At 46.6% G+C, this 21,694-nt stretch overlaps 2 protein-coding genes across 6 annotated transcripts in view; both read right to left on the reverse strand.

Moving 5' to 3' along the window:
- The window catches only part of SPOP (speckle type BTB/POZ protein), a 28,250-nt gene extending 25,599 nt beyond the window's left edge, over window positions 1-2,651 (reverse strand). Inside the window, exon 1 of one of the 5 annotated variants that reach the window (XM_072885973.1) lies at window positions 2,526-2,651. The gene's annotated coding sequence lies outside the window, so the exon portion shown is untranslated. Of the gene's footprint in view, window positions 1-1,643; window positions 1,956-2,525 lie in introns of those variants that run through there. The other 4 variants (XM_072885976.1, XM_072885974.1, XM_072885975.1 and 1 more) reach the window with 4 other exon arrangements.
- A 9,339-nt stretch (window positions 2,652-11,990) lies between these two features.
- SLC35B1 (solute carrier family 35 member B1) lies at window positions 11,991-20,331 on the reverse strand. The gene is made up of 9 exons (XM_072885730.1): window positions 20,056-20,331; window positions 19,841-19,944; window positions 18,409-18,539; window positions 17,792-17,822; window positions 17,421-17,581; window positions 16,961-17,087; window positions 16,221-16,327; window positions 15,790-15,943; window positions 11,991-15,432 (listed from the first exon to the last, which is right to left on the reverse strand). The coding sequence occupies exons 1-9, from the start codon at window positions 20,253-20,255 to the stop codon at window positions 15,380-15,382; spliced, it is 1,068 nt and encodes a 355-aa protein (XP_072741831.1). The 5' UTR covers window positions 20,256-20,331; the 3' UTR covers window positions 11,991-15,379.
- Window positions 20,332-21,694: the final 1,363 nt, after the last annotated feature.

A 21,694-nucleotide genomic window follows, 5' to 3' on the forward strand; every position in this document is an offset into this window, starting at 1 on the left:
CAACAAACTCAGTTCACAGTACATACCTAACACTAGGTCTGCCTACAGGCTCAGCTGCAGTTCAGAGATTAACCCTAAACCTCCCCCCACACTGGGCAAGCTGGCTCAGTGGAAACTAACTGAGAGAAGACTCTGGTGAATGGAATTGTTTTTAACATTTATCAGGCCTAACCAACCTAGTACTATTGCCAGTACTGGTACCTTCTCCATGTTAAAACATCAGCAAATTGTAAGGTCAATTACACAAGAAATAGTATTTTTTAAGCACTCCACTGTGACCTGTGTAATCAGTGATGGTACCGCTCACTGAGACCACGTGTCAAACCAAAACCCCTTCCATTTTAACGCCCTCCCTGATCTGTATGTATGTGCAAATCCCGGAGGTTTTGGGGAGGAAACACAATTAGTGTTATAATAGTGGTAATTATACTCAAGTAAATCAGGATATCGGATTTGATAGTAGTTTCTACGATCTTATGGTAGGTACAGTTTTGTATTACTGTCCTCTACTGATACAGTGACAGGATGACAGCTTGCGATGTACTTCTGCTATCATGTTGTCTTGAGCTCTATACACATCCATGACAAAGTGCCATTAAGAAAAAAAAAAATCTGTTTGTTCTTCAGGACACAATGAAACAAGTGACATAATGAAACCAAATCATTCTGGGCATCTGGTTAGAAAAAGTCACTGAAAAAGAAGCATGCCAGTTATATGTCTTAGTTAACTAATTTAGGGTTTTTTAATAACCAAAGAGTTCTATTTTATAAAGCATAAATAATAGTGAAATTCTTCAGACTTTTATAGGGCTCCACACCAAGCCATCCCAGACATAACCATTTAGATCTCTAAAGGCAAAGGAAAAAAAAAAAAAGGAAATCACAAAAAAGGCTTCCTTTTCATTATGCCACGATGATGCTCTACAATCACAAATGTAAACACACCTAATAATGTCGAGTTACAGAAAAATGACAACAAATAACGTTAAATTCCTTATTTTTTCTCCCCCCAAAAACTCCTGTCAGAAAAAGACAATTCCATTTCACAGGCAGCTTTGCCAATACCATGAGAAGAATATTTTACCTTTATAACACCATCTATCACTAATCAAGATAGTGCTCGCTACAAGCATTAGCACCCTGCTAACAAATCGTATTAGTGACACATTTAACTGTGAAAGGGAATTCTTTTGCCTTTCCATACTGCATGATGATGCACCATTTCCTTTAAACACCACTACAGGCCTGAGACACAGCTAAGAAATACCAGTACTGATCCCAGACACTCTGGGGTCTAATTAATAGGAAGCCCAAGTTCCCTCCTGATTTAGAAATGTGCCTCACAGTCCTCAGCGGCAAAGCTACGACCTGTCATCCCTTACTTGGTTATGCTGTTAGTCATCTCAGTTTTTCCACTCTAGCCCTTATTTCCGTTCTCCCACTCGTGTTTCCTTACTCAGTTCCTGGCACCCCACTGAACCTCTATCCCTGCCTGGGGATCTCGAGGAATCCCCTAACCAGGCCTCCCCAACTTTTCCCAGCCGCCCCTCTCCCCCCCTCAGGCCCTGCTCCCTCGCTCTCCCCAGGCGAGCTACCGATCCCTCTCTCCTCTCAACTCCTGCCCCCTTCCCCACAGCTCTTACCTCCTGGCCCTACGAGTGACTCCTACCGCCGGAGGAAGCCCTGCTCCGAGGCAGGCTGGGAAGCCCGAGAAGCCCTGTCCCAAGCAGGTGCGGCGGGTGGGGATCGCGCCCCCGGACTCTGCCCCCCACTCCGCAGCCAGCCCCCCTAGGAGAACACCAGCAGCTGGAGCTCACTATTTGGCAGCATGTCGTCCTCCTCCGATTCCCCCCAAGCAGATGCAGAGGCTCATTATTCCGCAAGTCCCCGCAGCAGCCTTCTGCGCAGGCGCCGAGTTGACGAACAAGCAGGATATGGCGGTTCCCAGCGCTCCCCTCCCGGCCGCGCATGCGCAATGCGCGAATAACACCGCCTCCCCAGCCCCCCGCTCAAGACCACTGCGCATGCGCATATGCCCTCGCACAAGACCCTGCCGCCCGCCTCCAGCTTCCTCCTGTGCATGCGTCCTCTGCCGCCAGCCCAGCTTCCGCGCATGCGCCGGCGCCTCCGAACACGCCCTCACCCCTCCGTTGCGCATGCGCGCCCAGCCCCGCCCTCCTGCTTCACCTCTCTCTGGCTCACATTCTGGCAGCGCGGTGGAGCATGCGCTGTGTGCCTTGGGGTCCCCTCAAGTGTCACAGCTCCCTATTTGGCAAGGAGCTACTCCTGTCGCAGTGCCACTTAAACAGCCGGCGGAGGAGGGGGGCAGGCCCGTGCGGGTCTCTCACTTCCCAGTCGTGCGGCAGGGCCGCCGCAGGAACAGAGGAGAGCTGCCCCCACATACACCTCGCAGAGGCAAGCAGTGGGGGGACGACGACACTACCTTCCCCCCGTCCCTGTGAAGGTTTCCAGTCCTCGCCCGATTCCTTTTGCTTCTTTCCCCCGCACGGCCCCTCCCACCTCACCTGAGAAGGATACAGCTGCCTGCTGTCCCCTTGCGGTCTCCTCATACTGCCCTAAACTGACACATCCGGGCTCCCCACAACACCCGCCTCTCAGCGACGCGCCACCGGGGCGGGGGCGAGGGAGGCGCACTGCGCGTGCGCGGGGAGGGGCGGGGCGCAAGAGAGGCGGGGGAAAAGGCGGGAAAGGCGTCGAGCGCGGCGGCGCGCGCCATCTCTCCTCCTAGCTGTGTGAGGAATTGGCTGCCTGAGGTAGCGGTGTGCTGCGCTTCTGCCTTGGCAGACCTCTTTTCCTGGTGTTGTGTGAGGGTTGAGGGCTCTGCTTGGAGCTGGTGTAGGGTTTTATTTTAAATCTCTTTACCCAAGGAGGAAGTGTTAGGGGAAATGGGAGGATGTGTGTTTCTCTTGCTGTTGTGGTGTGGCCTGGTTTCACCTTTCCTCCCCATTCCTTTGAGGGTTGGGCTTAGGGTTGTGTAGTGAAAATACAAACGGTTCTTCCCCCTTCTCTCACTTCAGGCTCGGTCGTGGGCCATTTCAGTGTGTGAGTCATGAGTGCTCATGAAGAATGGCTCCCTGTGCTGTGTGCAATGAGAATTTCTTGCCAAGTTTGAGGATGATTGGTGAGGTTTTTTTCAAGGCACAGCATTTATTTTAACCTCTTGAGAAAAGGATTATAAAGCAAACATGCTTTGTGCCTGTCATGCAGGGGTTTAGATCAAGAGCTTAAGGGAAACCTCATAGACCTTCCAGTACCTACAAGGGGGTTATCAGCCAAATGGAACCAGGTGCTTCATAGTGGTACATGGCAGGAGGATGAGAAATGAAAGTAAAAATGAGAGATTTAGACTGGATATAAGAAATTATTTCATCATGACCATAGATGAACATTTGGGCAGGTTGCCCAGAGAGACTATGCAGTCTCTGTTGGAGGTTTTCAAGGCCTGAATAAATAAAGCCCTGAGGAACCTTGTTAGATCTCATAAGTGACCCTGCTTTGAGCAGGTTGGACCAGATGATGTCCTGAAGTCCCTTCCACCCAAATTATCCTGTGATCGTAAGATCTGTATTATATATGGGTCTTCTCTTGTTCTAATTTGTAATGATTTGCAACCAGAGGAAGCAAAATCATCTTTGTTAGTTAATTACGTAAATGTTTGTAGAGAAGTTTATCCAGAGCTACCCTTTCTCTCCTGCCAGTTTCAGCCTCATGTTACAGTGAATTAATAAGTTACACACAAAGCACCCCAATAACCAAACTAGCCAGGTTACAGAATACATCACAGCTACACTTATTTAAATGAAAGATCCAAAGTATTTTTCTCTCATATCTCATTCTCTCAGATGAAAAATGCTGCTTCTCATAGCACAATTGGTCCTGTACATGAGGCTGCCACATTTGTCCACCACTGACTCGGAGAATATTGCCTGTTTTACTGCTAACATTTTCTGCAGTGTCCTGGGTTTTCTTGGCAAGTGTCTCATCCAAGTCATGACCAATTCTTGGACCCTGCTTCATTCCTTCATTTCGCAAACTGCTGCCCATGGTGACAAAACAGCAGGTAATGCTGCATTGTAATGAAGAAATGCCATAAAACTGCCTCTTGGGAAGTACAGAATCGGTATTAGCATTCCTATTCTGGCTACACATTTCTCCTAGAAACTTGTTTTCATACCCTATCCATTATCCTGGATTTTATATTCCCAATATAAACTGGATTTTTACTGATGTATTTATTCTCTAATGGTTGAAGTACAAAAGGAATTTACAGCACCAGTTTTAGAGAAAACAAAGAGATTTCCCCCCTCCCCTCCTGCATTAGAGTGCTTAGGCTGCAGAGTCTTGATACAAGGGGTTTCTAGATAGAACAAACAGAAATGTCTCCTTTAATTCAACACTGGCCATGTGTCACTTAGCGGTAGAGAGGTCAACCTCTTTTGCAGTTTATGACGTTCTCCTGATCAAAATTCTCTTGTTCCCAGGAAGTGGAAAATTAAATTGGGCATCTGTGAAAATGAAGATCGAATTTCACCTCTCTTCCATATGAAAAAGTTATTTAGGGTCAATTCTGTCCTCCTTGGTGGCAGACAGAAGTGAAATACTGTCACTTACTCTTCACAAACCCTACCTTCTGTCTTTAATACAATTCTGTGATAAAATGACTGGGCAATTCCTAGGTGCAGGCACTGCTCAAACCTTGAAAATTTGCATGGGGATATGCTGATGTGCGTGTGTTTTGACACTAGTGTGCATGTGAGAGTACCAAATGATCAAATGCATTCACTTTGGGTATAATTCTCAGTATCATCTGAATGATACAAGACAGGTTGTTTTTTCTGCATGAAAAGAAGCAGGAAATGCTACTGTACATAGAGGTTTGGAGGTGTTACTTTTGTTATGTAAGTTTGATTTTTTTTGTGAAGCTGATTAAACTGATGTCTGTGAAAGAGCTGTGTGCAAGAATTTTAAATAGCTCCTGCGTTTTAATATTCACTTTCTCTTTGGTTTTAATTATTTTGTTCCTACATTTTCCCTTTCAATTTACTAAAAATCTAGAAATGTAATTAGAGAGAGGCTGAACTTGGAGAAAGCTGCCAGCATTTCTACATCATGATTAAATATATCAGCCATCCCTTTAGTGAGAGACTGAAAAACAGGATTCTCATAATTATCTCCCTGTTATCCAGGAAAGAATCTGCAACACGTACAGATACAGAATTATTGAAAATGCAGCACTAATTAAAGTCTCATATAGGCTCCTGATGATTGGGAGGGTATGAAAACACAGTTATTTAATTATTTCCTGTATTTGCTCTCTTTGTTACAAAAACAAACAAAACCATTCTAAACAAACCCCATCTCCAATCACTGGGGAGACTTAATGAGGCTTTTATATATGCAACAGTCACACAAACATTGCAAGTTACTTGATTCACCTCTGCTTATACCAGTGAGACATCTATATAGCTCATTTTCCATATGTAATGCAAAAGCAATGCTGTGGTATATTCACAAACAGTAAGGGAATCATTGCTTGGTTTAGGATATGGTTACTGTTTGTTTATTTTAAATTTAAGACATAAAAAGAATCTTGATATTACAGGCTTTTATGGTTTCATTGTGAAATAGTAATATTTGTGCCATAGCCAATTAAAAATCTAGTATCTAATAGGTTATCTTTTCAGTCTGACTTCTTCTAGGGTATCTCCATCCTCTTGAAAATGTCATGCTCTCACCTAGCCCAGTACCAAGCCTACATTATTATTTATCTTGTCAAAGGAGTCTAAGCTTTGGCACTAGCAGAGCACACAAGAGGACAGTAAGTGCTGATATGGTTTGCGATGAAAGGAAAAGCTTCTGAGATACTGGCTTCTTTGAACTATGTAAGTCTGAGGATCCTCCAGGGAAAGGAAACTGGTGAGCTTTTTCTTTTGCAACTCTTTCCCTCAAAATTTAATTTGCAACAGAATGGCAAGTACTGAGCTAGATAGAGTCCAGTATCCCCACTTTTCCGGCACTATAAATTAAGTAATCTTCAGTGTTGTATGGAGTAGGAGGGCAAGTTGAATATTACCCATCCTTTAAAACTTTTAAAAGTGTAGAGAAGTTAAGTAGGTTATTCATATATATATATATAAAAAGACAAAATTGGGAAACTGGTTACTTCTGGTTTCAAAGCAGAAATTCAGAGGAGTATAGGAATTAGGTGAGTTTTAGGCATCCAGATTCAAAACTATAGCTGAGAAACATTCTTTTTCAATAGATGTATAAAACCACAGGTACCTAAATTTTTCAGGTACTGCCCTTTCTGACCCAACAGTTCACTTAAGTGTTGCCAGTTTCTGGTTATGCATGTGCTCAAAACCGTCACTGCCTGAGTACTTAAGCAATTAGCTCCTACTTTCATTACATTTGGATCCAGTAGCACCTATGTCCCTTGAAGCATGAAAGGGTAAATTTGCTTTAGCACAGCCACCACATACATACAGCGTTAAATTCAGTACAAAACACAGTAATGATCAGCACTTCTATGAGAAAATGCCTGCTGGTAGTGGTGGGACAGTCTCCTTTTTCACATACAAACCATTCTCAGGTCTGAGTTTACTGCTATGCATATTTCTTGTCAGAATTTGCTTTCCTGACTTCAAAATACTGTAAGATAACTTAACTTAGTCATTGTTGCTGTGATTAAAAACTACTTTTATTTGTGAGAAAACAAACATTGTTTAAAAAATCTTGACCTCCTTTGGAAAAAACTCTGACTTGGAGATTTTAATTGCAGGGAATCTGTTCATAGTGCTATTTTTACATGTATTGGAAAAGTATCAAAGCTAATTTTTTAGAAGAGGAAATTATACTTTAAAATGCACTATTGTGAGAAAGTGACTCCCTCATGTCTTTGAGTTGGTGCTTTGTTTCTCGTTAGAAGCGTCTCCTGTCTTCCCTGATGAGCCTGCTCTTGTTTTCAGTGCTGGTTTGCTTTAAGATGCTTTTGATCCTGATTCATTAAAACCTGATCCTGCTGCTTCCCACCAGCCCTAATGGTCTGTGAAATTATTTTCGTTTCTCCAAGATGCTGTTAACTCTAATAGCACCTGCAGAGTAGAGGAGCTCAGAACATTGTCAAAAGTCCTCCGATTTATTCAAACCAGCTTTTCTCCGCAAACAAGAATTAATCTTCAATGTTATCACAGCAATCTTCCTTAGTGGAGAAGTGGGAGAGGACTGCAACAGAGTCCAAAGGTTTTATCACTGCTGTTTTCCCCTTCTACAGGTACAGAGAGATAATTGGACAAAAGACTTGAAGAATAGAGGATAAGATTCACTCTGTATAACAGAGCATGAAAGTATGAATGAGCATAAAGGACTCAAACAGCTGCAAAAAAAAAAAAAAGAAAAAAAGGCAGGATATAAATCCAGTAAGAAAAAAGTAGGGAACAATGAAGCAAAGTGATGTAGTAAAGGAAAAATGTAAAACTGCACTTGCAGTCTGGACCTTGCAGGGAATAACAACGGTTAAGGAAAAGGCAGGATTTTTAAGGTATTCACAAACCCAAACTTTTTCAATTATGTAGCATCAGGATTCATAACTAGATGACAGTTTAGTCTTGTTCTATATTTTAATGCTGGAGGACGGGAGGAGAGCTCTCTAAATTTGCACTTTCGACACAATGATAAAGACTAATATTAGCTGTCAGTATGTACTTAATTGCACAAATTCTAGCAAGTATTATGACTTAAATATTGCTACTCTAGAACATTCTTACAGAACTGAACAGCTTAATGTGGAGCTGATCAGCTCTTTGTTTTTGCCTTCTCATTAGCGATGTCCTGCAATGACTATTATGGCATTAAGTTACTGCAACCAAAATGGCAGTAATGAGTATTCAGATGTTTAATTTAATTTGAAGATGCAGTTGGTTATTGCATAGAAAATTGTTTTCTAGAACAGCCATTTAAAAACCAAGCATTCAGAAACTATGAAGATCAACCAAAAGTAAGGTTGTACACGCAGTATTTTGGTTCTTTTGTAGAGATCTGTATGCTGTAGTCTTTAACTGTACGATCACATTATCTTTAACGTGATTTCCTAAGGAGACAAAACTTATGTTGTTTGATGTTCCTATCTTCCTATCCCATCCCTCAATAACTTCTAATTCAGCAGCGTTTTCCAACCAAGTTAAAGAAAAGAAGTAGGGGCCTCAAAGGTCATTGCATTCTACCACATTCCATCAAAGTGGGGGTTGCTAATTCCAGCATTTACAGAACTACTCTTTTTTCACTGGACTGTGCCATCCCTTTCTGTGACTGGGTAAGTTTACAGATAATGAAATGAAATGTTGCATCCTGTAAGGGTTCCCAAGATTTATGTAATTCACACTTCCTCAAATATTTACTGACTGCAAAAATAATTAATTTCTTCCTGGGCATTTCCTCATTTATCAGGTAATGGTGTCTTGCTGCTTAGAAGTATTAATGAAGCTATCGTAACCAGTACCTCTGTGATTTTAAGTGATAATATGCTTCATGCAATATAGACAGAGGGGGGAAAAAAAAGACATCTTAGAATTTATCAAAACAGAGAAAATAAAGCCTATGTCAAAACTATGCACTAATTTAAAGTGCCCAACTCGATACATCTCAGGCCTCATTATTTAGAGAAGTTGGTAATTCAGTTGTGCTTTGTGTGTTGAGATCAGAGTTTTACATCTCCCCAGGTGTGGCTGTGAACATTCCCTTTTTGCAGATCTAGCCCAGCTGTTCATACAAAAATAAAAAACTTAGTAATCAGATAAGCACTTGAGGTTATGGGATTGCCACAGGTCCTGAGGCAGGGACAGAATCTGCTAATCCAAATTGGTGGTGTTTCTTAATCCCGAGACCAGGATTTTGGTTTTTTTTTCACATTCACTGTAAAACTAATTAACAAATTATAGCCTATCATGTTCACAGAATGAGATCTCTCAAGACCTTAGGAGAAAGTGACACTACAATTCTGAGAATAAACTAAATCGGAGCAGGCTGCAAATTTGTCTGGAAAGCAGACTCAGCTCCTCAAAGCTGATAAGGAATGAGAGAGGCAGCCTTTGCCTGGAAAGCAGTTTGCATTGTTCTGAGACATGATTTTTAGAAGTTTAGCTAATGAATGTCAAGCAATCATGCCGCCAGAGAACACAAACTCAACTGTCTACTTTTTCCACTACCACAGAAACAAGAGACAATGATCCCTACTGTTTGAGTGTACTTGAGAGGGTTGAGATTTTTATTGCCTTGTAATGTTTAATTTTAGGTGGGAAATAGTCCTTTGGAGGACAGTTTTCTGCTGTCAATGGGAAGAGGCCATTACAGATGGGCCTAGTATGCCCTCTATTCATGTTCCAGGGCCACTGCAAGATTTCTTAGTGTTGTCTTTAAACAGGGACTATTACAAAGTGGAAATTACAACAACATTTGATTAAAAAGTGTGGGGTGCTAGTCCCACCTGCAAAAAAGCAAATCACTATGTACAAGGACCATTATGGAAACCTTTCCTTGCTGTCCCCAAAATTATGTATGCCCAAAATTAGGTATTTCACTTCATTTCCATTTTCAAGTTTCAGTCAAGCAAAAGACTTAGTCCTCATTCCAAGTGATGGAAGGGTTCCATGACTGACCTGGCTGGATTTTAACTTTTACGGATTCTTCAGCATCTGGTCTGTGCAAACAGAACTGCTCTTGGGCATGCCTAATGCTGCACATTTGTGCTGCTCTTGGAGTAACTGAAGACCCAGTAAAGGACCTGAACCTGCTTCCAGGAAAAAACACACCACCATCCCTGACTCTGGCAGTCTTTTTTTTGCATTCTCCTAGCAAAGCGCCTCTACTGAATTCAGTATTTCAGCAAGTACTGTGTATGAAAACCATGCTGTCCTCTGAACATTTTTTTTTTCTTTGAAACAGGTTAATTGCTCATAAAAAGTTTGGAAATAGGCTGTGAGCTTGCCAAAGTAACTGAACTGGGATGATGAAGAAAGTATTGAAAGTGTTCAGGATCCTCTATGTGCATAAATATACAAAAAGAACAAAAATGACATTGCAAGCATGGCAGAAAAGCATAGCAAGAGAAAGGAAGAAAAGCCATATGACTATTTTTGCTAATTTAGTTCTGAAGCCTTGAATGCACTTTTCATCTTAATTTTCTCCTTAAAATACTTAAAACCTTCAATACCTCATTCCAGTGTGACATCCAGCTGTCTCAGTTTGTCTGAGGCAATTACTGTTTTTCCTGTTCTTTAGATGCATCCCTGGCTCACTGTTGCTGAAATTCTATTAGTTATGAACTGTAAATCTAAGTACAAAATTGTTTATTATAAGAGTATATATTTCAAATGCATACCCCATCCCTACCGACCTTACAAACTTCTTCCTACTACTAGTCAGCATAAACTGACTACATGCTCAAGTGGGACTCTAAAGCTAGCATGTATTTTTCCTGATGGGTGCTATTTTGATTCTCATGTGCTTTTCAGTCCATGAAATCTGACAGGAATTCCCATTTCCTTTGCAAGAGCGTGTGGAATCCTGCAGGATAAGCTCACATAATCACTGACTTTTAACTAAGTGGCACAGCATAAATCCTAGTTGTTCTTGAAGAATGACCGTTAGGATTGGGGTTTTTTAAGCAGTATCTTCAAGATTGGCAATTTATTGATTTCAAAGTAATAATGATGATAGCTTCCTTATCCCTTAAACTGTTGTCATTTGAGCATGTCTTTATTATCCTGTGACCACAAAATTATCAGTGTTATACAATTATATCCACCTCTACAAAATATGTGCACATACAGTATCATCTACCTTGTTCTATATGCTCTCTAAAAGTTTGGGGCTTTTTAAACATCTGCTGATGGAGTTGCAGAAGGAGCTTGTAAAAACAAGGAAGATGAAAGGAAAAGGAACGCAGCTGCTAAGTTCCCCCCCCTGCAGATCCCAGGTCTCAGTTAGCTATGAAATAAAATTTCACCTTTCTTGGTACATCAGCGAGTTTGTCCTGGAGGGACAACAGGCACAAACACTGCAGCAATGTAAACTGCTGTTTATTCTCAGTACGTGCGTTGACTCTTCTCATCTCCCTGGAACCACCGAGAACTGACAAGGTTCCTAGGAGAATTCTGGCAGAAATGTTTTCAAAAACATTGCCTGTGATGCTAATGGCTGCTGCTGTGTAGGAAGCCAGCTGTTTGTGTTACATGAGGACAAGAGGACACGCAGGTGTGCACATACTTATTTATACTCAGGCTATTTGTAATGAAGGCCATTCTGCAGAAGAGATGGTGATTGCCTTAAAGCTTCTAATGACTTAGCTTCCATGTAGTCTCTGCTGATAGTCAAAAAGAATTAAGCAGAATAAAAATGGAGGAAGACCTTGATTTCCACATTATGCTTTTACTGTAAGCACAAAGACTCCAGAAGTACAGTTATATCGCTAATTAAAGAAGAACTGCTTTTTTGTTGTTTTTCTCCTTGCATTTCTTGAAAATGATTGAAATAAGAGTTCCCCCTGCTGGTAACTGGATGAGTCATAAATGGACTCAGGGTTGAGACTCTGGAGCCAACAAAAAGTAGAGGAGAGGACGATGGAACCTCTTCATAACTTCTCAGTCTGGGTTGCAGGGCTTTGTCTAAGGCACTTAATAGATTAATCTCCTACTCAACTGATTTCCCTTCCTCTTCTACTCAAGAGACAGACCAGCCACATCTGCTAAGGAAGGAGCAAACCACAAGCATTCCCTTTAGTAACTCCTTGGCAAGTCAGCCCAAACTCGAAACATGACACAGTGGGTGTTCAAAGCACCTACCATTTTGGCTGCAAAGGGTGATGTTTTACACTTTACAAAAGCTTTTCATTTTGGAAAATATGTCATTACACACAGCTATTGCTTGCTTACAGCTGGGGAAAGACAGAGATCAAGCACACAGGACTAAAAAGAACAAGGTAGTCTTTTTTTATTTAACTAGGTTTGCACCCTTCTAATAAACTGGACAATGTCTAAAAAAAAGCAGAGAGACAAACCGAGTCATAGCAGAACTGGCAAAGCCCACATTGTTGGTAGAGAACCTGGGCACTGTGCTTTAATTCCTTGAAACCTCTAAACTGCTTATAGGTGCACATGCTGCCACAGAACACTTCCTTCTTTGAATAAGCAAAATATAACTTGCCAGCAGTAGCTAAAGATTCCTTTGCACAGCCATACCCTAGATGTTATACAGTATCTAGAGAAACTAGAGTAAGTTCTGTCAACACTTTGTACATTACTAATCCCTTACGTGAAGACACAAAGCCTTTCCTGACACTTCACCAGAAGTTCAAGCGTCGCCTCTGAAGACACTTGGACCATTTGTAAAAAAAGGACAAAAAAACCCCATTAAACGTAATTATCCCTCTGCAAAAGGTGCCTCGAAGAGGAGCTACCATTTCTAATAGGAAAAAGTAACATGGAGGATGAAAACTTTACTGGATCCTAACCCAGTTCCTTTGGAGTTTACCTGTCTTTATTTAAAGAGACAGCTGAACTCAAGCAGGAACATACACCAAAAGCCACCAGGCAGGCTTCTCAACATGTAGTAACCGGTCTGTCACTGGGGAGAGGTATTAGAGCAATCCTCCTGGCAGCTCAAAGCTGGGGACCTGTTCTGTGGCAGTGTTGTTAAAACTGTACAAGAAGAAAAGCCAGTGCTGATTTGAAAATAGCTTCTTGAATTGCTTTTGTAGCCTCCTCTGGGATCTTGCAGTACGTGAGGTCTGGAGAGAAGACAGCAAGCTGTCCAAGAAAATCCAAAGGATTCAGACTCAAGGTAGGTACAAGAGCTGCCTTTGTTTCAAGAAATTCTTATTGACTAAGAGTCAGAGGTGCAGCAAGAACCAAGCTGGAGCAATACCAGGAATAGGCTTTAGAGCTAAAGTGGGTCAAGGGAGCCTGCAGCAATCAGGAGAGAGAAAATCTCCTTTATTTTCTTTCTTCTTGGCAGACTGATCTTTAAATCTGTGCTCTGAATACAGACAAGTTGAAGATATTGGTAAAGACAGATCTTGGCTTAGAAAATAACCCTAGGAAGCTCCCAGCTTCATTCTTTCTGCTGGTCGTCTAGGCTGCTGCAGCATGGGGAAGGGTTTGACCTGTGGGTTTGAGCAAAATTTCCCTTGAAACTATGGTGGCTTCTTTTCAATGGTTAAGGAAAAAATTAACAATGAAGTCTTTGTTTCGTTTTTAAGACACTGTCTCTCCTAGAGCTACATCTAGACTCGGGGCTAGAGGGGGAGAAGAGCAGTCTTCCTAGCATGTACACAGAAGAGGCAATTTGGCTTGAGATGCTGTAAATAAAAAGGAGATCGCCGATAACAGGCTGACAGCACAGTGGAGAAAGGCTGCTCCTATCTCAGTCCCTCAATTTCTGATCATATACTTTCTCAAGAGCTTTAGTCAGTATGGAATTATCACTAATAAGCAATTCTGCTTCTGTGGAATCAAAATAAGAGTGATTTCCCTTTGATTTGTAGCACACGCTCTAGAATAGGGTAGTGTTTTGTAACAGCAATGATCCTTAACAGGCGATATGTTTGAACAGAAATTCCAAGATTATCACGAGGAAGTGGATGGTTGAGGGAGTGATTTATAATGCATTTTGCAGGTGTTTGTATTTGCACAGTGATGGGGGAGCTGGGTCTATTCCTACATTAGATTACTAATTTAATAGAAGGGAAAACAAGTCTGCAAAACAAACAGAACTGAGAGCTCGCCTAGAATCTTCTTGCTGCTTTTGGTTGCTGAGTTTGAGAATGGGTTAAATTTAAGATAGTGCGAAGAGAGAGAGGAGCGCAAGTCCTAGAAACACAGAGAAAAGATAGTTTTATGATTAAGACACACAAAAGATAATTAATTCTTATCTCTGCCACAGTGTTCATGAACAAGTCATGCAATTTCTCTGCTCCCTTTTATAAAATGGAAATAGTATTAATTACCTTAGAGATACTGGGAAGCCAGAATCACCGTACAGTAGCAGATGCCAGCACATGGTGTTCATCAGGCAGTATTCATGGAGTTAAGTCACAGAAGCTTTTACTCCAGGATTCTCTACTACTGAGAACATGTTTGTTTGCTACTTATCGCTTGACCTTTAAGACAATGTAAGTTAGCAAAGAGGTGGAGGTGACAGAGAAAACCCCTTTAACAGTCTAGGGTTTAATTTTGCAAGAAACGTGTTGTTCGAGTAGAACTATAGGACAGTAAGACAGATTAAATGAAAACCAAGTTTGAGGCCAAAAAAGTTGTAAGAAACACTGGAGGGGTAGGGGAAGCAGGGGATGAAGAGAGGGAGAGACTTACAACAGCCGCTCAGGAAAGAGATCAAGATCCCATCTGGAGGGGCAAAAGGCCAAAGCCACAGAACAGATGGAGACCAAGTGACAGCTGGCAGAAACATGCTTTCATGTGTAAAGTTTGCTCTTTGGAGAATTTTGCTCTCCAACTCTGAAGGCATCATTATGATAATAACTCCTCCCCATACAACACTGGGGAGCTAGCCTGTGCTCAGGAGCGGGTGTTTGAAAGCTCACTGTGATGGTGGTTAATTAACAAGGGCCCTTTCAACATTTAGAAGCCGTTGTCACACAACCTTGGCATGGTTTTAGCAGCAGAGGGTCCTGTTCCTTCATCAGCAGGGGGGATGAAAAGAATTAATTTGGGCCCCACTGGTTAAACAGGTTTCCTGTAAACTTTTACATATGCCAAGAGTTGCTTCTGTTTTAGAAGGGCCTGGATGAAGGATATAATGCATCTCAACATTTACACATACTATCTTAATGGAAGAGTGTCCAACTGGCTGCTCCACCAGCTCAGTTATGGAAAAATCATACAATCAGAAGAGGGAGTTGTCTTCAACACAGGCCTTTAATTCAGGGATCTTTCCAGGCCACACCAAAGAACTAACATAATTCTAAGAATAGCCCTGTCCTCGGAGAGAGGTGTGCTGTTTCTCCCCAAGATCAGCCAACAATATTGAAATGAAAGTTCTGGAAAAGTGGCCATTGTCACTTTTTCTTTAATAAAGATATGAAGTTTTTTTCCTGTTAAGGCAAGAATTTCATCCTGCTGCTAGGATCTAGTAGTGCAGCTTTGATTACAGAAAAAAAAAAAAAGCTTAAGTACAGTTAAAACTAAAGTATTACACTTTTAAGACAATTCAGAATTAAAAAACTATAACAAAAAAATCTAGACACTCCCCTTCCGATTACCTATCCTGAGTCCAGTTTCATAACAGATTTTGAGGTACAAGACAATAAATTAAAAGTTCATTCCCACTGCAGAGATCAACCATTTCCTCAATGCGATGTCTTCTTTACTCCCTTTCCAAATTTGGCATCAAGTCCAAGGCCTGCAAAGAGATAAAATAATCCATGTGCATAGAAAATTGCTTCACATTCTTCAAACAGACATTAACAGAAGGAACTTTGTGAAAGATCAGCTTAACACCACCAACTTACTAATGGTTGCTCAGAGGCAGTGACTTACCCAGTGTGGGGGGTAAAAAGAGACCAAATAGATCTGCTAGAAGTCGTGTTCCTCTTTTCCAGCACTGGTGAGGCTACTAACACACTATTCCATCGAGAGTGTTCTAATACAATCAAGATTTTTTTTGACCGGCATCTTTTCTTAGCTCTCCCCTCACTATACATCATCTCTATTTAAGTTAAGAGGGGAAAGACCTCAGGTGTTTGCTTCCCAGACTTACCCAAGAACACCAGGACTGTCCCCACCCACTGCATTGTACTGATGGGATTGGCAAATAGAATGACGGACGCTAAAATGGTGAAGAACTTGCGGGTTGTGGTGATGATGGAACAAGTTAGAGGTCCGAAGTATACCACAGTCATGAAGATAAAACTCTGTAAAAAAACCAAATAGACGCCTTTTGTCACTCTGACCGGAAAAAGTACAACACGGATCGTATTTTCAGATGAAAAGCCATCGAGCCAGAGCCGAAAGAATCTTATTTCAAATCCTGATTATTTGCATACAAACTTAAACCAGTTTTACTCTGAAGGTAGCCTGTACAGAAAGCAAGCAACAACCAAAGCAACGGAAGGTGAGGTGGCCTTACTTTGCTGTCTACTGGGCAAATGCATCCCCGTGAAGCCTGCAAAACAAGGGAGGTGTATTTACCTGACCCAGCGCACTTGTCAGGCCAAACAGTAGGATATTGTAAATGATGCTGGGGTAGCGTTCCGTAAAACTGAGGAACTCCCAGAGCTCTCCAGTGAACAGTATCCCTGGAAGAAAGATCAAGATGAAAAGCATGAATTACGAGCCCAGAGGCAGCCTGCGCAGCCACTGCCTACGTGGTATAATTTCAGTTTACGCTCATAACCCAACAGGAGCTACTAAAAGCAAAGGCTAAATTCCACACAGTGGAAAACAAAGAGAACAGGAGAAAAAGTGACCACCTTCCTAGTTAATTAATGAAAGAAACAATCATTAACTGCAGATCCAATTCTGACAAAACAGTCCTTAACAATTAATTAGAAGTGCTACCCCCTAACTGAGGCAGAAAGCTACACTGGTACGGTTTGCTTCTCTGCCGGTGCAAGAGTCCTCGGGTAGAAACCCAGGCGGTTAGGGCTGGAGCACAGAGCTGGCCTGCAAGGACTTCTCAGAAGCGAACAGGCGTTGGGCAGCTACACTCTGCATGAAGCGGTGTCCTCTAGTGGGCATGAGAGCAGCTACACTGAACAACCCCGACTTTTTATATACAAACAAAAAAACCCCCCAAAACAAAACTTAAAAGTTATTTTGCAAAGTGTTCCAGGCCCTTTTTTGGAGCAGGACACGATGTCCCTTCCTATGGGGTGTCCCAGGGCAGTGTCTGGGCATGGTGGCTGTGGTTTTTGCAGGGTGTTCCTTACCAGCCCCCAGGAACAAGGTGGACCATAGATTAACGTTCAGCATCATGTGATTGGAACCCGTTTGGTAGTGAGCTCTCATGTGGTCCTGAGACACACCAGTCAGCCCATCCAGGGTCAGTGACAGCAGCTAAGAAGAGAAGAGACAGAGATAAGAGAAAGCAAAGAAAACCTTCATTCTTTATTTCTTCTCTGTGGGGACCATCTTGAGCATTCTCCCCCTTTTTTTACACCCCAATCACCTATTCAACAGCAATTACGTGGCCTCAAAACACGTGCGTGTACTCATGCACTGACCTCCTACCACAGCTTAAGTGTGCACCTCTCAAACCCCTCCTGTGGAAGTGTTTCCACACCAGCTTTAGGGTACGCTTGAGGTACAAAGGACACGGCCTTATCTGTGTTGTAACTGCTTGTTCCTCCTCACCCCTGCCGGGGTTATTTGTGCGTTGGCAGTACTCACCAGAAGGAGTTCTCCATAGCCAAAGACGTGGTCATCGCTCCCAGCAATCCCTTTTTTAGGTTTGTACAGAAACAGAGCCACGCCTGCAACTATCAAGAGGACGCAGAGATACTTGGCCGGGGGATACTTCTTCCGCAGCAAAGTCACTCCTAAAAGCATGACTGTAAAGAAGCAACATCACAGACCACTCCCAAAACCTTCTCATGGGATTTTTAACTTGGCCCAGCAGAACAACACACAGATAAAACACCGCCTGCGCTTCCCGTGGCAGAGCGGACAGAAGGGGAGAGGCACTGTTTTGACAACTGAGGTCCTTGAGGGCACGAGAAATCCACACAAATATACAAAGAAGAAATGTGACATTTGCATACCTGGAATGGGCTTACAAGATTTTCCTAGGACCTATAAAAGAAAGACTGTATTAACTATCTGCATACCATCACCTGCCTGCGACGAGAGAGATCGTGGCAACACAAGGGTGACCATACGGGATCAGACTGCCCCGACACGTCCCTCCAATAAAACACACCAGATACTTCAAAAAAAAGATGACAAAAAACCCCACCACAGGGCGACTGCTAAATTAACGGTGAAGGTTTCAGAAATCATCTCAAGGCCTCCGGTGTTAGCACCAACTCCCAGTTAGCAAATTCCCATAATTTCTAGGGATTGCTATTCCCTTTCTGGAACAGTCTGAGCTCTCTTAACGCCTCAGTCTGAGAGGTTAAGAGACAGTCTGAGACTTTCTAACAGTCTGAGCTCTCTACGCACCCAGCGCTGACTGAAACACAGCGATACAGCCCCACAAAAGCTGTTACAGAAAAATAACTGTCAAAACCCGTTTCCCTCCACGTCATTGCACCAGCTGGTTCTTCCACAGCATTTGCTTCCTCAGCGCAGTGCCCGTTTTTGGGGTACCCCGCGCATTAGGGGGTAACAGAGTGCTAAGTTGTACATTAATGCCGTCTCCCATCGCCCCCCGCTCCACCTGAGTCGGGTAGCTGACGAACTGCAGAGCCGAGTTGCTGGAAACCATAGCACCCAGATAGGAGAGCGAGCAGGCGGCGTACAGCCAGCTCCGAGTGCGGTCCGCTTTGACAGCATCGAAAAAATGGATGACTGGAAGGAAGACAAAGAGGAGGAAAGTCAGGAGAGCTGCGAACAGCCACCGCCATCACGAAGCACCTTAAGAACATCACCATATTGGGTTTGCGTGGCAAGGTTTTGGTAGCGGGGCGGCTACAGGGGTGGCTTGAGAAGCTGCTGGAAGCTTCGCCCATGTCTGACAGAGCCAATGCCAGCCGGCTCCAAGACAGACCCGCCGCTGGCCAAGGCCGAGCCCATCAGCGACGGTGGTCACGCCTCTGGGATAACACCTTTAAGAAGGGGGAAAAAACCTGCGCAACTGCAGCAAGAGAGAGGGGTGAGAATATGCGAGAGGAACAACTCTCCAGACCCCAAGGTCAGTGAAAAAGGAGCAGAGATTCCCCTGCAGCCCGTGGAGAAGACCATGGCGGGACAGGCTGTCCCTCTGCAGCCCCTGGAGGTCCACGGTGGAGCAGATATCCACTGCAGCCCGTGGAGGACCCCACGCTGGAGCAGGTGGATGCCCGAAGGAGGCTGTGACCCCGTGGGAAGCCCGTGCTGGAGCACGTTCCTGGCGGGATCTGCGGCCCCGTGGAGAGAGGAGCCCAGGCTGGAGCAGGTTTGCTGGCAGGGCCTGTGACCCCGCGGGGGGCCCACGCTGGAGCAGGCTGTTCCTGAAGGACTGTGCCCCGTGGCAAGGACCCACGTTGGAGCAGTTTGTGGAGGACTGTCTCCCGTGGGAGGGACCCCACGCTGGAGCAGGGGAGGAGCGTGAGGAGTCCTGCCCTGAGGAGGAAGGAGCGGCAGAGACAAGGAGCGAGGAACTGACCGCAGCCCCCATTCCCCGTCCCCTGCGCTGCTGGGGGGGAGGAGGGAGAGAGACGGGAGTGAAGTTGAGCCCGGGAAGAAGGGAAGGGTGTGGGAAGGGGTTTGAAGATTCGGTTTTATTTCTCACTACCCTACTCTGACTTGATGGGCAATAAATTAACCGGATTTCCCCAAGCCCAGTCTGGTTTGCCCGCGACGGTGATGGGCGAGTGACCTCCCTGCCCCAGTCTCCACCCGGAGCCTTCCCTTGTATTTGCTCCCCCCCCCCCCCCCATCCCGCTGCGCAGGGGGGTGGCAGCGCGGCGGGGCGGGCACCGGCCCTCCGGCCAGGGCCGGGGCCAGGGCCAGCCCGCCGCACTCGCCCGGGACCGAGGCCCGGCCGGCGCTCTGCCGTAGGAGCGGCAGCGACCGCCCCCTCTGACGGGTAAAAACCGCGGCCGAGCTCCCGGAGCAGCGCAGCCCCGGGGCGCCCAGCCCCCGCCGGCAGCCCCCGCCGCCCGACTCACGCAGCTTGGCGAAGGCGGCGTTGATCACGCACTGGATGAACACCAGGGTCAGGGCGTACTTGAACTTCTCCTGCTTCGCGCCTTCGCCGTACCGCCCCCGCGTGCTGCAAGAGCGGGGCTCGGTGAGACAGCGGCGGGGCCCAGCCCGGGGCAGGCTCCCCCGGGCCGCGGCCGCCCCCGGGGCTCCCCCCCCGGCCCCCCCGGCCGGCGCTCACATGCTCTCCTGCAGGATGCCGTAGTAGAAGTAGCAGGCGAAGACGCCCAGGAAGCAGACGGGCAGGCGGAGCCGCTCGGGCAACGCGGCGCCGTTCGCGCTCGCTCCCATGGCGGCGGCGCGGCCGCTCAGCGCCGGGGCCACGTCCAGCGCCACATCCCGCAGCGCGGCCGGCGGCGGCGGGGGAGCGGGCTGCCTCATACGCCCGGCCTGCGCCCGCCCGCCGTCCAGGGCCCGCCCGGCCCGGCCGCGCCCGCCCGCCGCGCTGCCGGTCCCGCCGCGGGGCGGAGGCGGGCGGGCAGCGCGCGGGGCCGGCCGGGAGGGGCGCGCCGAGACACCCCCCCCCCCCCCCCCTCCACCCGGGGCCACCGCGGGGCCGCGCACCGCCGCGGCTCGGCGGCGCGCACGGCCACGGGGCGCCCCCACCCCCCCCCGGGGCAGGCAGCGCCCGGGACAGCCCCGGACTGGGGACCTTCGCCGAGCGCGGCCCCTGCGGTGACGCAACCCGATGTGGAGCGCGGGGATTGGCTGCACGGCCGGGGGCGGAGCTAATGGGCGGTACCCGGTTGGCCTTCCCGCCGTCGCCTGAGCGACTCGGGTGGGTCGTACGCATGCGCAGCAGGTGGGGCGGCCCCACCCTCCGACAGCGCCGCGCAGGTCCCGCCGCCCGCCCGCCCGCGCCTCCCAACCCGTCTTCTGCCCCGGCCGGCGTCAGGGCCCGCGGCTGCGGCCCTGGGACAGGGCGGACCCGGGGAGCGCGGCGGGGCGGCCGGAGCCCCCGCAGCCCTCGGGAACAGGAACCTCTGTCGGGACCAGGAACCGGGGGCTGCGGGGAGCCATCGGCCGCAGCTCCGGGCGGGTGTGGCTGAGAGGCGGCGGGGCGGGGCCGGGCCGGGCCGGGCGCTCGCGCCCGCGGCTGGAAGCGCGTAAAATAAACCCGGGCTTTTCTACAGCTTCGCCCGCCGGCTGGGAGGAGGCTCCCCTCCCTCCCTCCCTCGCCCGTCCCCGGCCTCACACGGCAGCCCCAGCCCCCCGGGCGGGACAGCCGCGGCCTGGGCCCTCCGCCCCCCCCTTCCCTCGGCGAAACCCCGTAAACCCCAGGGGAAACGCGGCGGCTCCGCCTCGAGGCCCGCCCGCACTCGCCCCCCCGGCTCTGCTCCCGCAACACCCGGGAGCCGCGAGGAGTCTGGAGCCGGGGCTATAGGATGCAGCATTCACGTACGGTTATGGATGGAGGCGTTTCCCTTCAGGCGAGTGCGTTTCCTTTCCACAGCCTAATTTAGAAGCTGCGTTCACGCTGCTAAAACGGGCACAAGTTTACCACGTTCGATGTTTTGACACTCACTGCCCCTTGGCCTTGGCTTCACCTGAGGAACAGCGAGTCCCGGGCGCTCTGCGGGGCCAGCCGAGACCCAGCACCTCCCGGCGAGCCCAGCCGGGCAGGATGAAACCCCGGCAGGGCCAGCGCCCAGCCCGGCTTGCAGAGGGCTTCAGAGCACAGCCTCAAGCTGTTGATACTCCTTCAGCAGAAAACACGCTGGCAGCCTGTTCATGGCTTCAACATCCGTCTGCTAACCTCTCTGAAGACTCGAGTTTAGACTCAATATATTAAAATCCCAAAGAAGTACTTTGGATGCCTG

This window comes from Ciconia boyciana, chromosome 22 (assembly GCF_034638445.1).
Source record: "Ciconia boyciana chromosome 22, ASM3463844v1, whole genome shotgun sequence".
Taxonomy (NCBI): Eukaryota; Metazoa; Chordata; class Aves; order Ciconiiformes; family Ciconiidae; genus Ciconia; species Ciconia boyciana.